Source organism: Corapipo altera, unplaced genomic scaffold (assembly GCF_003945725.1).
Source record: "Corapipo altera isolate COAL_440 unplaced genomic scaffold, ASM394572v1 60988, whole genome shotgun sequence".
NCBI lineage: Eukaryota > Metazoa > Chordata > Aves > Passeriformes > Pipridae > Corapipo > Corapipo altera.
In genome coordinates, this window is record NW_020885030.1 from 311058 (window position 1) to 328245 (window position 17188).

General features: G+C 46.5%; 1 protein-coding gene across 1 annotated transcript in view; it reads right to left on the reverse strand.

Annotated features, from left to right (window-relative positions):
* LOC113959262 (splicing regulatory glutamine/lysine-rich protein 1-like) overlaps positions 1-17188 on the reverse strand; it is a 67746-nt gene that overhangs the window by 12536 nt on the left and 38022 nt on the right. Inside the window, exons 8-9 of the mRNA XM_027668162.1 lie at positions 5180-5299; positions 1982-2533 (exon numbers count right to left, since the gene is read on the reverse strand). Of these exons, the coding sequence (XP_027523963.1) occupies positions 1982-2533; positions 5180-5299 (672 nt within the window). The remainder of the gene's footprint in view (positions 1-1981; positions 2534-5179; positions 5300-17188) is intronic.

The following is a 17188-nucleotide window of genomic DNA, read 5'->3' on the forward strand; positions in this document are numbered from 1 at the left end:
TTATTCTATACCACCTCTTGTTGTTGGGGTAGCGTGGTGGTGGTTCATGTATTACTGGGCTTCGTGTAATGAGCAATCACACGTGAATCATTTTCCTCTTTCTTGCACATTGTTATTAGTATTGTTGCTGTTACTGTTCGTTTCTTATTTCATTGCTGTTTCCAGTAAATTTTTCTTATCTCAACCTGTGATCTTTACCTTTTGTGCCTCCAATTCTCCTCTTCCAGCCTGCTGCAGGGGGAAGAGGGAGGGGGGAGTGAGTGAGTGGCATGTGGTTTGGAGTGTTTCAGTGGGAACACTAAATTGGGGAATACCATTCCTAAACCACAACAGAGGGGACACAACTAGGCCAGCTGACCCAAATTGATCAAAGGGATATTCCATACCAATAACATCAGCTCAGATATAAAAGCTAAGAAAAGGGGGAGGAAAGGGGGGCATTCATTATTTACAGTGTTTGTCATCCAGAGTAGCCACTACATGTGCTGAAGCCCTGCTTACTGGAAAGTGGCTGGACATCACTTGCTGATGGGAAGTAGAGAATAAACCTTTTTTTTCTCTTTGCTTGTGCATGTGCAAACTTTCACTTTTGCTTTAGTAAACTGTCTTATCTCGACCTACGAGTTGTTTTCCATCTTATTTTATCTCCCCTGTCCAGTTGAGGAGAGGGCATTCATCCAAGGTCAATCCAGTACTTATCTAATTCAAGACTCCTGAGGCATACATGCAGAAATTGTTGTTTTCAAAGCTTACAGAACTACCTCTACTCTGTGCAAATATTCAACCCATGAAATGATGTTAACAATGCATTATAACAGGAAGCTGTATATGCTTAAAGAAGCCACAATATTTTGCCCATAAACCTCCAGAACAACATGGATATTTCATATAACCCAAACAGAATGTTCAGAAACCATTACAGCCTTTTCTGCATTATATGAACCATGAACTCCTGAATTATGAGGGTTATGAAAATTTTGCTTTTTTCCAGGGAAGCAATTATAATACGTAGAACTTTTCCCAATTCATCCAGCATTTTGTTCTCTCAAGGTAACAGATAAAGTTTGCTATCTGAATTTGACACATGATATTATTGAACTCCATAATTGCTGAGGTATTTGGAAAGGACTTTTTCCACCAAAGCTTCTGAACTTAAGTTAGCTGCTATGCTTTTAGAATTTGCCCGAGTTAGTCTACTTACAGAGCTTATAATTAATCTCAGAGTCTCCTTTTACTGGATTGAATTTACCCAGACTTCCACCCAGTTTACCCTCCCTCAGAGGCAAAAACAACAGCTAGATTAACCTTGACTGCTTTCCTGTTTACTATCAGCATGGTTAAGAAAGGTTAATTTTTACTTGTATCTGGACATTTAACCAGTTAAAAAAGGTATACTTATCTTCCAACTGAGATACATACATTTATTTTCTGAATGGTTAGCCAGTCAAGTGATGTGCTTGCTTCCTTCTGTTCAGCCATCCAGCCAAGAAAATTCATTGCTCGCCATCCTTAAGGTGGCCAAGTGGCAAATACTACCACCCAACTGTTCATAAACCCAACAAATTGCTTTACAGACCAACACTGTACAGTATGTAAGTAACCAAGAAACTAGGTACTGGTGACTCAAACTTTCATCAGGACAAAGATGATGTTTAATTTTCCTGTATCATAACTTTTGGAGAGCTCCAACAGAGAGAAATGGCATAAGAACCATCTACTTACTGTCCTCAAGGACTACACTATACAGTTAAATAAAAGGCAAGTACCAGTTGCCCAACAAGAAACTATTTTTTATCACGTATCATATAGAGCTCTTAGTAATAGATCTTGTTTTATAGGGAAATCTAAAAAATAGAATGAATACAAATTGACTTAGTAAGTGACATGGTGATATTGATACATAAAAATTAGGATGTGCATTTTACATGGTGCATCACTGTACTGACAAGTCCGAAAAAGCATTAAAAAATTCCAAACAAACCTGCTGGAGCTACGAGATCTTCTTGAAGAGCTATAGCTTCTTGGGGGTGTTCTGGATCTCTTCTCTTTCTTCTTTTTATCATCTCTCTCTTTTTCTCTTTCTCGCTCCTTCTTCTCCTTCTTTTCATCTTTTTCCTTTTCTTTGTCTCTGTCCTTCTCTTTTTCCCTCCTGTCCTTATCTCCCTCCTTGTCCTTAATCTTATCTCTGTCCTTCTCCCTCTCTTTCATAATGTCATCTTTTTCCTTGTTCTGGTCTACCTCTTCTCTGTCTTTTTCCTTCTCATTATCTTTGTCCTTTTCCCTGTCCTTGTCCCTGTCCCTATCTTTGTCCGCATCCTTATCCTTGTCTCTGACTCTCTCTCGATCTTTATGCCGCTCTTTCTCTCTCTCCCGGTCCTTCTCCTTGTCTTTATCCCTGTTTCTTTCTTTATCTCGCTCTCTTTCCCTTTCTTTGTCTCTGTCCCAGTTTCTCTCCTTCTCTTTGTCTCGGTCTCTCTCCTTTTCTTTGGCCTTCTCTTTTTCCTTGACCTTTTCTTTGTCTCTTTTCTTGTCCCTGTGAAAAGCCAAACATGAATTCAATAATTAATATTTGAACTTTCCAATAAAAATTACAACTAACTCTTCAGCATACATTAATTTTTTCAAGAGAAAATAGGTGTTTCTGTTGAAAAATAGTAATTATTACAAATTTTCATTTGTCACCCCTGTTTACCATGAGGGAGAGGCTATACAGATAGGAAAAATTTGGAAATCAAATGGGGGAAGAGGGGGCAAAAATCAAATCAAACTGTAATCCTCAAAGTGATATTTTTACACTTTGAAAGAATATGTCTTTTCACCTCACAGTTACGTTACCATTCATACATAAATCTTCTACATTTTGTCAGGAGTAAGACAAACTTTACAATTTGTAAATTCATTCTTTACTAAATATGTGTCCATGTAAAATGGACTGCAGATTAACCACCCCCATGTGAATAATGACAGTTGACTGAAGTCTTTATTCTATGATGTTCTCTCACATAAATATCTTGTAACTGCTTGGAAATCCAACATCAGTTAATACACAAAAACAAAAAAACAGGGATAAAATTTCACCACATTCCCTCAAAAGGTAGATGTAAGGTCAAAACTCAACCAAGACAATTCAGTTATCTGTAACGTCATTAGGAATTTGAAAATTATTGAAAAATCAGTAAGACCATAAAAACAGAAGCAAGGTAACAGAACAAGTCAGCTGCTTTGGGATAGGGAGAATGATACATGTTCATAAAAACAGTGAGAAAAATTCCACTAGATGTTCTAGTAGTCAAGCCAAATAAAAATTTATTAATCATAGAATCATAGAATATCTTGAGTTGGAAGGGACCCACAAGGATCATCAAAGTCCAACTCCTGGCCCTGCACAAGACAACCCTAAGAATCATACCATGTGCCTGAGAGCATTGTCCAAATGTTTCTTGAACTCCCTGGGGAGCCTGATCAAGTGCCCAACCACCTTCTGGATGAAGAACCTTTTCCTAATATCCAACCTAAATCTCCCCTGACACAACTTCATGCTGTTCCCTCAGGTCCTGTCACTGGTCACCAGAGAAAAAAGATCGGTGCCTGCCCCTCCGCTTTGTGAGCAAGCTGTAGACTGTGACGAAGTCTCCCCTCAGTCTCCTTTTCTCCAGGTTGAACAAACCAAGTGACCTCAACCACTCCTCATATGGCTTTCCCTCTAGACTCTTCATCATCTTTGTAGCCTTCCTTTGGACACTTTCAAATAGGTTTATATCTTTCTTATGTTATGGTGCCTAAAACAACACACATTTAGATCACAGCTTTGGTTGGAAGATTACATTTTGATAAAGGATTATTTGGAAGCATGAGACTGAACCATCTTTCTAACAAAGGACACATGACTCCTAGACCTGTCTCTAGGATATATATACACACGGTCCCCACCCTTCTTCACCGGAACAAGTGTCTGGCTAATAAATAGTAGGTTTGTTTCATGGTCTGTGACCTGAAGACTTTGGTTCCCATCAGGTTTTGGCAAATACCTTTTTGGATGTCTCATAGAAGGAATGTATGATCATAAAGATGAATCAGCACACAATCCCTGCAATAGCAAGGGGTTTCAAAATGACCCAAGAAGCACTTTCCAGTTATTTATCACAGAGATTGCATTGGATTTTCCCCTTCCAGTGAGCAGATATCTCAAGAAGCTCCAGAAAACAGCAACGGAGTCAAAAGGATCCATCAATGAAGCCCAGTTATGTAGCCTACCACCTGTTCCCACTGAGGTCCACAGATCTGCAATTCTCCTTCCCACAAAACTTTTCTCCTCAGAAAACAAGAGACAACTGCACAACCTAAGTATGAAATTCCCTTTAAATGAGTCAGGGGAATTAAAGAGATGAAACAGAAAGAAAAGTACCAAGGTTTCTATTCATGAAGTGACTTTTACAGGCACTTTTATTTTGTGAATATTCACTATTTTACTCCTCAGAAAATTAAATTATCATCCAAGGAGATAAAGGAATTATTTTTATGGAATTTCACAGTTAAATAATTAGACAACCAGACTTAAAAATTAATAGACTAGGTAAAATATAGGTGTATTAGATGCTGAAATGTAAATATGTCACATAACAGACATATGCATCTGTGCCTACAGCAGTGTATGGTCAATATGAAATAGCCAAAGGTAAAAATAAAATCCCGTGCACAAAAACTTTATACATGTTCTCAGAATGCAGGATCAAGTTCAGCATGAATCCAAACTATAACTGTTGACAAAGTTGAAGAAGCATTATCCACTTTTTTTGTAACACAGGCTACATAGAACATAACTAATTCATTGGTTCAAGTCGGGCAATTAAAGTTACCTAATTTCAATCAGTTTGATGTTGGTATAAATGTAGACTAGACTTTGCTATCAAAGTTTAGGTACCTCGTTGTTGTGGTTTAACCCCTGTAGGCATCATATGAACTACTATGAAGAAAATTAACTATATCTCAGCCAAAACCAGTACACTCAGCACAAAAAAATTACTTTCTATTCCTTTGTTCCACGAACAAAGCCTGGGACAGGCTAAAGCATTTAGAGATTCCATTCTTTGCCATTACCTAAAAGGTTTGTTAGATTTTTTCAAAAATTTTGTACCATGTGCTAAGAAGAACAGTTTAATTTCTGAGGAATGAAACTCACCGAGAATAAGACCGACTTCTTGATTTCCACCTTTCCCTAGATCTAGACCGTTTTTTCAGGGGACTTCTGGATCTGTGCCTGTCCTTATGTCTTGAGAGTGACCTGTTGCCAGATCTACTTCTATATGAATAATGTCAGAAGAAAAATATTTTAATATTGAAACTTCATAAAAACTAGATCAACCAAGAAGGAAATAACCCCCCTGCTAAATCTTGCCTCACTACATAAAATTCTATAGAGTTACACCTCAGTAATATACTGCCTACCAACATTTTTGTAAAAATGGATACTTTAAGCTTTACCAGGTGCACATGTTATCCTTTGAAACAATGCACCATTTAAGCAATACTCATGTACTCCTGACAGTAATATCGAGGACAACAGAGACGACACCTATGTGCGGTGTGACCAGGTGGATGATCTGCTCAGCCTGGTGGCAGAGCTTAAAGAGGAAGTGGAGAGGTTGAGGAGTGTCAGGGAGTGTGAGAAAAACAGACTGGTGAAGTCACACCCTTCCATCCCTAAGAGAAATGCAGCAGACGGAAGTTTGGCAAGAGTCAGAGGAGCCCCGACCCTCTTGCCATCAGGCAGAAGGAGGGGACCTAAAAGATGGGGGGGAATGGAAACAGGTCCCTGCTTGGGGTCGTAGGAGAATCTCCTCCTGGCCTCCCTCACCTTCCCAAGCGCCCTTACAGAATAGGTATGAGGCTCTGGAACTCAAGGGTCAGGCAAATGATAACGGAGGTGAAGGTCTATCTGGAGGGTTGCCCATAACAAGTCAGTAACCCACAACTACGGGTGTTAAGAAAGAAAGAAGGGTAATTGCAGTGGGCTACTCCCTTCTGAGGGGAACCGAGGGCCCAGTATGCCAACTGGACCCATCCCACAAGGAAGTCTGCTGCCTCCCTGGGGCCTGGGTAAGGGATATTACCAGAAGACTCCCTGGACTGATTAAGCGCTCTGATTATTACCCACTGCTGGTTGTCCAGGTCAGCAGCAATGAGGTTGATAAGTCCTAGGGCAATCAAAAAGGACCTCAAAGAATTGGGGTTGAAGGGACAGGAGCACAAGTGGTGTTTTCCTTGATTCCTTTGGTAGCAGCAAAGAATGCCAAAAGGAAGAGGAGAACCCACCTTGTCAACACATGGCTTAAAGACTGATGCCATCGGTGGAATTTTGGCTTTTTCGATCATGAGGTGGTTTATACGGCACCAAGCCTACTCGAGACAGATGGGGTTTGCCTGTCTAAAAGAGGGAAAAGGATTCTAGCCTGTCAATTGCCAGGGCTGATTGAGAGGGCTTTAATCTAGGTTTGAAGGGGGAAGGGGATAAGAACAGGCTCAGCAGAGATGAATGAAGGGGTGGCATGCCAGGGTTGGGGGTAAAATCAGTAGCCCAGTTGAAATGCATCTACACCCCACTGACTCTGAAGTGTGCTGGTGTAGTGGGTTTCTGTGGCTGGGTTTTGGTAGCGGGGGTGGGCTACAGGGGTGACTTTTGTTAGAAGCTGCTAAAAGCTTCCCCTGTCTGGTGGAGCCAATGCCAGCTGGCTCCAGGACAGGATTCCTGCCGCTGGCCAAGGTCAAGCCAATCAGAAGTAATAGTAATGCCTCTGTGATAACATATTTAAGAACAGAAAGGTATTGCACAGAAAAGAATTCCAGCCAGGGAAGAGCGGAGTGAGAACATGGGAACAACAATGTAGACACCAAGGTCAGTGCAGAAGGAGGGGGAGGGGGTGCTCCAGATGCTGGAGCTGAGGCCCCTGCAGCCTGTGGTGAAGACCATGGTGAAGCAGGCTGTCCCCCTGCAGCCCACGGATGACCATCAGGGTGCAGAGACCCACCTGCAGCCCATGGAGGAGCCCATGCTGGAGCAGGTGGATGCATGAAGGAGGCTGTGATCCTGTGGGAGGGCCAAGATGGCTCAGGGTCCAGCCAGAAAACTGCAGCCTGTGGAGAGGGAAGCCCACACTGGAGCAGGTTTTTCTCGGGTAGGACTTGTGGCCCCTGTGGGGGACCCACACTGGTACAGCTCATTCGTGAAGGACTGCACCCCATGGAGGAGTGACCCACTGTAGAGAAGCAAGATTCAGGATGGGAACAGTTCCAGGCATGGAGAAAAGCATACAGCAATTGGCAGGATTTTCATATGGACTTTACTGTTATTATGTGGTTTCATTGTATCCATGCTCCTCCTCCCCCTTTTGCCTGTGCCCTGTTCTGATTTGCTGCCCCGTTTGTCTGTCTGATAGCCCACCCGATGTTCTGCCCCTTCCCCTGGCGGGAGGTTTTAAAAATCAGACAGACGCCTGAATAAAGAAGTCTGCTTGCACCAGTCCTCGTGTCCTGTCCCCTCTTCCCTTCGGACCGCGACAACAACCCACGGGACAGCAGTTTGGAAAGAACTGTTGCCCGAGGGATGGACTCACCCCAAAGAGGTCCATCAAGGACTGTCTCCCGTGGGAGGGACCCCACGGGAGCAGGGGAAGGACTTCTCTCTCTGAGCAGCAGCAGAAACAACAACTGACCGTAACCCCCATTCCCTGTCCCCCTGCACTGCTGGGGGGGAGAAGGGAGAACATAGAAGGAAGGAGGGGTGGGGGGAAGGTGTTTTTAAGACTGTTTTATTTCTCACTCTCTGGCTCTTATCCTGTTAGTAATAAATTTAAGTACTATCCCCACTTTGAGTCTGTTTTGCCCATGAAGGTAATCAGTAGCTGACCTCTCCCAGCTGTTATCTCAACTCATGAATCCTTAGTTGTTTTTTTTCTCTCTCCTCTGTTCAGTTGCAGAGGGAAGTGAGTGAGTGGCTTGAGTGGGTACCTGGCATCCAGCCAGGGTCAACCCGCTACAGCTGGCCACACTGGAACACATTCACAGTCTTATGGGGACAAGCCATGGACTCCTAAGCTAATACAAGCCAGCAAGGAAACACCAGGAAATTATCTCAAAGGAATTAAGGGGTGTTCCTCTAGGAAGGCGACACGGCCAACAGCTCAGCTGAGGTGCCTTTACACCAATGCACACAGCATGGGCAACAAAAAGGAGGCATTAGAAACCACTGTGCTGCTGGAAAGCTATGACCTTGCTGCAATTACTGAAACTTGGTGGGACGAATCCCATGACTGGAATGAGACTATTGATGGCGACAGGCTGTTCAGAAGAAACAGGGGAGGAAGGAGAGGCAGAGGGGTTGCCCACTACATCAGGAGGTGAATTGAGTGTGAAGAGCTGTCTGTGAAGAACAGCCATGAGCAGGTTGAGAGCCTGTGGGTAAGAATCAGAGACTGAGGCAACAAAGGGAACCTTACAGTTGGTGTCTAACTACAGGCCACCTGATCAAGGGGAGCCCATTGACAAAGCTGTCTTGCTCCAGATACAGGAGGCATCACGCTCACAGGCTCTTGTCCTGCTGGGGAATTTCGACCACCCCAACTGTGGTAGTGTTCTTGGTGTTGAGCCAGTCAGGTTTGCCCCTGTGAAATTAACATATTACAACAGACCGGAAAAGGAGACCTGATAGGTAGCCGGAGGAGAGGCAGACATGACTTGAGACACCACGTGTTAGAGAGAGGGGCCAGTGAGCCCCGCTGGGGGCCAAGGCCCCCAGCCCCCGGCCGGGCTGCGGGGGGCCCAGTGCAGTGTTAAAACTGGATTAGGTGCTGTGGCCAAAGGCTGGGAGGAGTTCCTCCACTGTGAGTGGGCGGCAGAAAGACGCCGGAGCGGCGGTGGAGGCAGCACGGAATGGCCAGAGCTGACTGGCTTCTAGCCAGAGGACTATACAGAGAAATTCCACAGAGCAAGAGAAGATAACCGGCAAGCAGCAACATGGCACATAGCCAGACTGAGAGACAGAGATGTCCGACAGAGAGAGAGAGAGAGCCAACAACAGAGCAAAGAAAACTCAGTAGAGACTGTTTTGGGGTAAGACTGAATTACTCCCCAAAACCCTTTAGACCCTCCTTTGGAAGGAAGGGTGGGCTTCCATTTGAAGGGAGTTCCGAAATGCAGCTAGAGAGAAAGAGAGAGGAGCTAAGAACTCGGAGACGTCCTGTGAGCTGGACCAGGACGGTCAGACCAAGGAATGTGGGGGAAGTGGCCTCCCCTACCACGTTTGCAGCAGAGACGGAGCAAAGGAGCTCTGTTAGAACGCTTGGGACAAAAACTGAGCTGAGAGCCCCTAAACGTTCTGACTCAGGGGAACTTGACCCCCCAAGGAAGGGACTTTCACGGGATGCCTTGCACCCTGTGATATGACGGTGGTAAGGTGAGTTTTGTCCCTGCTTTGCAGCCCACGGGAGAGACCTTCGGCTGGAGCTGAAGGGCCGAGAGGGGTGAGAAAAAAACCCTGCGTTGTAATGAAGAGAGAGAGAGAGATTTTCCAGCTATGACAAAGTGAAACTACTGCTTGGAAGAGAAGAGATTGTGCTGCCCTGAAAGTGATCTTCTTCTTTCCTTCTGGACTTTTTATTGGAGGGAAAGGAGGGATTTGATCTATGTAAATATATTGTTTTACCATAGGAGAGATAGTTAGGATTGTTGTATGTACATGTATTAATAGTATTTATTGTGTTAGTAATAAATTCTAATATAATTTCCCCATGCTAGTAGTTGTGTTATGTCTGAAAACTCTCTCTCACATTGAAACAAATTGTGGGGAGTTTGGAAATTATATTTTTGGGGGACTCAAACCACAACACCAACATATGCTGGCAAAGTAGCACAGAGAGCTGCAGGCAATCCAGGAGACTCCTGGAATGCATGCAGGATAACTTCTTGTGCCAGGTAATAGACAGCCCTACCAGAGGGGGTATGGTACTGGATCTGATGGTCACCAGCGCAAGCAAGATAATTGGGGACATCAAGATTGGAGGCAGCCCAGGCTGCAGTGTCATGCATTGGTGGAGTTTGCAGTCCTGAGGAATATGGGTCAGGTAAGGAGTAAAGTTAGGCCCCTGAACTTCAGGAAAGTAAACTTCCAGCTCTTCAGGGAGAGAGTCAGTGGGATCCCCTGGGAGACTGCCCTTGGGGGCAAGGGAGTGGAACAGAGCTGGCAGATCTTTAAGGAAGCCATCTATAGAGTGCAAGAGCTGGCAATCCCCAGAAGCAAGAAATCAGTTAAGGAAGGCAAGAGACTGGCATGGCTGAGTAGGGAACTGCTGGTCAAACTAAAAGGCAAGAAGCAAACGCACAGGCAGTGGAAACAAGGACAGGTAACCTGGGAAGAGTATAGAGATCAAGTTCAGTTGCGCAGGGAGTGAGGAAGGCAAAGGCAAAGCTGGAACTGAACCTGGCAAGGGATGCAAAGAAGAACAGGAAGGGCTTCTACAGGTACATTAATCAGAAAAGGAAGGTCAAAGAAGGTGTATGCTCCTGATAAACAACACTGGTAAACTGGTAACAACATATGAGGAGAAGGCTGAGGTACTTAACAACATTTTTGCCTCAGTCTTCAATGTCTCTCTTCCCACACCTCTCGAATGGATGGACAGCAGGATGGGGACTGGGGGAGAAAAGTCCCTCCCACTGTATGTAAAGATCAGGTTCATGATTACCTGAGGAACCTGAATGTCCATAAGTCTATGGGACCTGATGAGATGTATCCCAGAGGCCTGAGGGAATTGGCTGATGTAGTTGCCAAGCCACTCTCCATGGTATTTGAAAAATCCTGGCAGTCAGGGGAAGTCCCAGGTGACTGGAAAAGAGGAAACATGGTGTCCATCTTTACAAAGGATAGAAAGGAGGACCCTGGAAACTACCCACCTGTCAGCCTCACCTCTGTGCCTGGGAAGATCATGGAACAGATCCTCGTAGAAGCTCTGCTGAGGCACACAGAGTACAGGGAGGTGATTTGGGACAGCCAACATGGCTTCACCAGGGGCAAGTCCTGCCTGACCAACCTAGTGGTTTTCTATGATGGAGTGGAGAAGGGAAGGGCTACAGATGCCATTTATCTGGAATTCTGTAAAGACTTTGACAGGGTTCCTCACAATATCCTTCTCTCTAAATTGGACAGAGATGGATTTGATGAGTGGACTGTTAGATGGATAAGAAAGTGGTTGGACAGTTGCATCCAGAGGGTAGTGGTCAACGGCTCAGAGCCCTGATGGACATCAATGACAAGTGGTGCCACTCAGGGGTCCATATTGGTACCAATACTGATTAATATCTTCATTAATTACATAGATGAAGGGAGCAAGTACACCCTCAGCAAGTTTGCAGGCAACACCAAGCTGAGTGGTGCGGTTGATATGCCTGAAGGGATGGGATGCCATCCAGAGAGACCCGGACAAGCAGGAGAAGTGGGCTCACGGGAATCTCATGAGGTTTAACAAGACCAAGTGCGAGGTGCTGCACGTGGGTCAGGGCAACCCCCGGTATCAATACAGGTTGAGGGATGAACAGACTGAGAGCAGCCCTGACAAGCAGGACTTGTGGGTACTTGGAGGATAAGAGGCTAGAAATGAGCTGGTAATGAACATTTCGCTGGAGGTCTCAGGTGAGGCCAATCAGCTGATAAAGGGGCGGCACCCAGCACTGCCAAGAGGGATTTAAACTGCTGCTGGGAGCGCCAGTAACCCAGAGCGCGGTGAACAGGAACAGGCAAACAGGAATGTGGCACGGCAGTTAGCAAGGCAGTTCGCGCAGGCAGGGCAAGCAAGAGGGGCACAGCCACCTCCCAGCTCTCTTGAAGAAGCCTTTTTTTCTTTTTTTTTTCTTTTTTTTTTTGTCATAACTCAGCTTAAGCCAGCAATGGTTTCCAAAAAAGCAAAAGCTGTTGCTGTTAAGACGAAGGGTGTGTCCACACAGACGGACCCCCTTAAGAGGGACACCAAGACGGACGTAGCTGTTCAAGCCTCTGGCTGCGCAGAGTGTCTGAGCCTGGTGTTAGCACCAGAGGACAGTGTGAGTGGGATCTGTGTGCGATGCGAGTAGGTGAATGACTTGCTGTGCCTGGTGGCAGAGCTCAAGGAAGAGGTAGAGAGACTAAGAAGTATTAGGGACAGTGAAAGGGAAATTGACTGGTGGAGTCGCACCCTTTCAACCCCAAAAGCAGTCCAGAAGGAGACGGTGAAGCCCTGCCCCTCCTGCCATCAGGCAGTTGGAGCAAACCTGGTGGATGGGGGGGAATGGAAATGAGTCCCTCACCAGAGAGGTAAAAGAATCCCCTCCCAACCCCCACCATCCCCCCAGGTGCCCTTAGAGAACAGATATGAGGCCCTGGACTCAGAGAACCAGGCAGAGGACAGACAAGAGGAAGATCTGGCTGGAAGGTCTCCTGTTCGCGCCCCGTCTACCAGACGGGTTACAACTACAGCTACAAAGAAAAAAAGAAGGGTAGTTGTAGTTGGTGACTCCCTTCTGAGGGGAACCGAGGGTCCTATATGTTGACCGGACCCATCCCACAGGGAAGTCTGCTGCCTTCCTGGGGCCCGGGTGAAGGATTTTAGTAGGAGACTCCCTCAGCTAATTCAGCCCTCAGATTATTATCCACTGTTGGTAGTCCAGGCTGGCAGTGATGACATTAATGGGAGAAGTACCAAGGCAATTAAAAAGGACTTCAAGGCGCTGGGTCGACTAGTTGATGGGACAGGAGCACAGGTGGTGTTCGCCTCAGTTCCTGCAGTAGCAGGGATGAATGAGGAGAGGAGCAGGAAAACCTATCTTATCAATAGGTGGCTAAGGGATTGGTGCCACCAGCAGAACTTTGGGTTTTTTGACCATGGGCCAAATTCCATCATACCTAGTTTCTTCAAACCAGATGGACTTCATCTATCTAGCAAGGGCAAAAGGACTCTAGCCCATAAGTTGGCAGGGCTGATAAGGAGGGCTTTAAACTAGATTTGAAGGGGGAAGGGGTAGAAACTGGGTTCTCCAGAAAGGAGCCCAAGGGTGGACAGCCCAAGTTAAGAGCCAAATCAGCAGCCCAGCTGAAGTGCATGTACACCAATGCACACAGCATGGGTAACAAACAAGAGGAGCTGGAAGCCATCGTGCAGCAGGAAAGCTATGATGTAGTTGCTATCACGGAAACGTGATGGGATGACTCACATGACTGGAGTGCTACCATGGGTGGCTACAGGCTCTTCAGAAGGGACAGGCAGGGTAGTAGAGGTGGAGGGGTGGCTCTATATGTTAGAGAGTCTCTTGACTCTGTAGAAGTTGAAGTCAGTAACAATAAGGGTGAGTGCCTGTGGATCAGAATCAGGGGGAAGGCCAACAAGGCTGATATCCTGGTGGGAGTCTGTTACAGACCATCCAATCAGGATGATGAGGATGATGAATTATTCTACAAGCAGCTGGCGGATGTCTCAAAATTGCCAGCCCTTGTTCTCGTGGGTGACTTTAACCTGCCGGGTGTCTGCTGGGAACTCCACACAGCGGAGAAGAGGCAGTCTAGGAGATTCCTAGAGTGTATAGAGGATAATTTCCTGCTCCAGCTGGTAAATGAGCCTACCAGGGATGGAGCCCCGCTAGACCTCCTGTTTACAAACAGAGAGGGGCTGGTGGGAGATGTGGTGGTTGGTGGACGTCTGGGACACAGTGATCATGAAATAATAAGAGTTTTCAATACTCAGGGATGCAAGGAGGGCCATCAATAAAACCTCTACGCTGGACTTCTGGAGGGCAGATTTCAGCCTATTCAGAAGACTAGTTCAGAGTGTACCCTGGGAAACAGCCCTTGAAAACAAAGGGGTCCAGGAGGGATGGACGTACTTCAAGAAGCAAGTTTTGAAAGCACAGGAGCAGGCTGTCCCACTGTGTCAAAAGGTGAGCCGGTGGGGAAGACGACCGGTCTGGCTGAACAGGGAGATTTTGAAAGAAATCAGGGTAAAGAGGAGAGCCTACCCATTACGGAAAAAAGGGCTGACTACTCAAGAACAATTTAGGAATATAGTTAGGTTGTGTAGAAAGAAAATTAGAGGGACAAAGGCACAACTTGAACTGAATCTCACCACCTCTGTGAAGGATAACAAAAAGTCCTTCTACAGATACATCAATAACAAAAAGAGGGGCAAGGAAAACCTCCACTCTTTACTGGACATGGACGGGAATATAGTTATCAAAGATGAGGAAAAGACTGAGGTATTTAACACCTTCTTTACCTCAGTTTTCAACAGTAAGACAGGTTGTCCTGAGTGTCCTGGCTTCTGGAGCTTGCAGAAAGAGACAAGAATCTGAACAGCCCCCCTGTAATCCAGAAGGAAACAGTTAGTGACCTACTGAGATGCTTGGATCCCCACAAGTCTATGGGACCAGATGGGATCCACCCAAGGGTGATGAGGGAGCTGGCGGAAGAGCTCTCCAAGCCTCTCTCCATCATCTACCAACAGTCTTGGCTCACTGGGGAGGTCCCAGATGATTGGAAGTTGGCAAATGTCACACCAATCCACAAAAAGGACCGGAAGGAGGACCCGGGAAACTACAGGCCCGTCAGCCTGCCCTCAGTGCCTGGCAAGGTTATGGAGCAGATCATCCTCAGTGCAATCACACAGCACCTACAGGATGGACAAGGGATCAGACCCAGCCAGCATGGGTTTAGGAAGGGCAGGTCCTGTCTGACCAACCTGATCTCCTTTTATGATCAGGTGACCCACCTGGTGGATGAGGAGAAGGCTGTGGATGTAGTCTATCTGGACTTCAGCAAAGCCTTTGACACTGTCTCCCATAGCATACTCCTGAAAAAGCTGGCAGCCCACGGCTTGGACAGGGGGCACTCTCTGCTGGGTTAGGAACTGGCTGGAGGGCCAGGCCCAGAGAGTGGTGGTGAACGGTGCTGCATCCAGTTGGCGGCCGGTCACTAGTGGTGTCCCCCAGGGATCAGTGTTGGGCCCAGTTCTGTTTAATATCTTTATTGATGATTTAGATGAGGGGATTGAGTCCATCATCAGCAAATTTGCAGATGACACTAAGCTGGGGGGGAGTGTCGATCAGCTGGCAGGCAGGTGGGCTCTGCAGAGGGACCTGGATAGGTTGGAGAGTTGGGCTGATTCCAACAGGATGAGGTTCAACAAGGCCAAGTGCCGGGTCCTGCACTTTGGCCACAACAACCCCATGCAGCACTACAGGCTGGGCACAGAGTGGCTGGAGAGCAGCCAGACAGAGAGGGACCTGGGAGTTTGGATTGACAAGAAGCTGAACATGAGCCAGCAGTGTGCCCAGGTGGCCCAAGAAGGCCAATGGCATCCTGGCCTGTATCAGGAACAGTGTGGCCAGCAGGTCCAAGGAAGTGATTCTTCCCCTGTACTCAGTGCTGGTGAGGCCACACCTGGAGTACTCTGTCCAGTTCTGGGCCCCTCAGTTCAGGAAGGACATTGAGGTGCTGGAGCAGGTCCAGAGGAGGGCAACAAGGCTGGTGAAGGGACTCAAGCACAAGTCCTATGAGGAGAGGCTGAGGGAGCTGGGGCTGTTCAGCCTGGAGAAGAGGAGGCTCAGGGGAGACCTCATCACTCTCTACAACTACCTGAAAGGAGGTTGTAGCCAGGTGGGGGTTGGTTTCTTTTCCCAGGCAACTGTCAGCAAGACAAGAGGGCATGGTCTTAAGCTGTGCCAGGGGAGGTTTAGGTTAGATATTAGAAAGAATTTCTTTACAGAGAGGGTGATCAGACATTGGAATGGGCTGCCCAGGGAAGTAGTGGATTCTCCGTCCCTGGAGATTTTTAAAAAGAGACTGGATGTGGCACTTAGTGCCATGGTCTAGTAACCGCAGCGGTAGTGGATCAAGGGTTGGACTTGATCTCGAAGGTCCCTTCCAACCCAGCTGATTCTATGATTCTATGATTTGCAACCCAGAAAGCCAATCATATCTTGGGCTGCATCAAAAGAAGCGTGGCCAGCAGGTCAGGGGAGGTGATTCTGCCCCTCTACTCTGCTCTGCTGAGACCCCACCTGGAATACTGCATCCAACTCTGAGGTCTCCAGGACAGGAAGGACACTGACGTGTTGGAGTGAGTCCAGAGGAGGGCCCCCAAGTTAATCAGAGGGATGGAGCACCTCTCCTATGAGGAAAGGCTGAGAGAATTGGGATTGTTCAGCCTGAAGAAGAGATGGCTTAGGGGTGAGTGAATCGTGGCCTTCCAGTACCTGAAGGGAGCCTACAAGAAAGATGAAGAAGGACTTTTTACAGGAGCATGTAGTGATAGGACAAGGGGGAGTGATTTTAACCTGAGAGTAGGTTTAGATTGGATATTAGGAGAAAATTCTTTACTGTGAGGGTGGTGAGGCACTGGAACAGGTTGCCCAGAGAAGTTGTGGATGCCCCATCCCTGGAAGTGTTCAAGGCCAGGTTGGATGGAACTCTGAGCAACCTGGTCTAGTGAAAGATGTCCCTGCCCATGGCAGAGGGGTTGGAACTAGATGATCTTTAAGGTCCCTTCCAACCTAGGCCATTCTATAATTCTATGTTTCATAATAATTTCCATGAATATTCTGGAAAATATAAATTCATATCATATTACGATAGCTGTCATTATAGTAAATCTAGTGCATAAAATCTACTACCGACAATTTCTAGGAGCTTTTAAAAATAATTAGCTAAATTTTCCTTCTTTTCCAGGCCCAGTCACTTATTTCAGTCTTGGTCAATGAAGAAAGATGGCTTTAACTGGCTGTAGTGGGTTGACCTTGGCTAGATGCTAGGTGCCCACCCAGCTGCTCTATCAATACCCTTCCCAGCTGGAAAAGGGGAGACAGAATAAGATGGAAAACGGCTCGTGGGTTGGGATAAGGCAGTTTACTAAAGCAAAGCGAAGCTTGCGTGCAAAAGCGAAGGGAAAAATAACAAGATTTATTCACTACTTCCCATCAGCAGCGATGGCCAGCCATGTCCTGGGAAGCAGGGCTTCAACAACGCACAGTGGTTTCTTAGCAGGCAGCCATTAGAAACAACGAATGCCCACCCCTTCCTCCTCCTTTTCTTAGCTTTTATGTCTGAGCTCATGTCATATGGTATGGAATATCCCTTTGGTCAGTTTGGGTCAGCTGGCCTACTTGTGTCCCCTCCCAG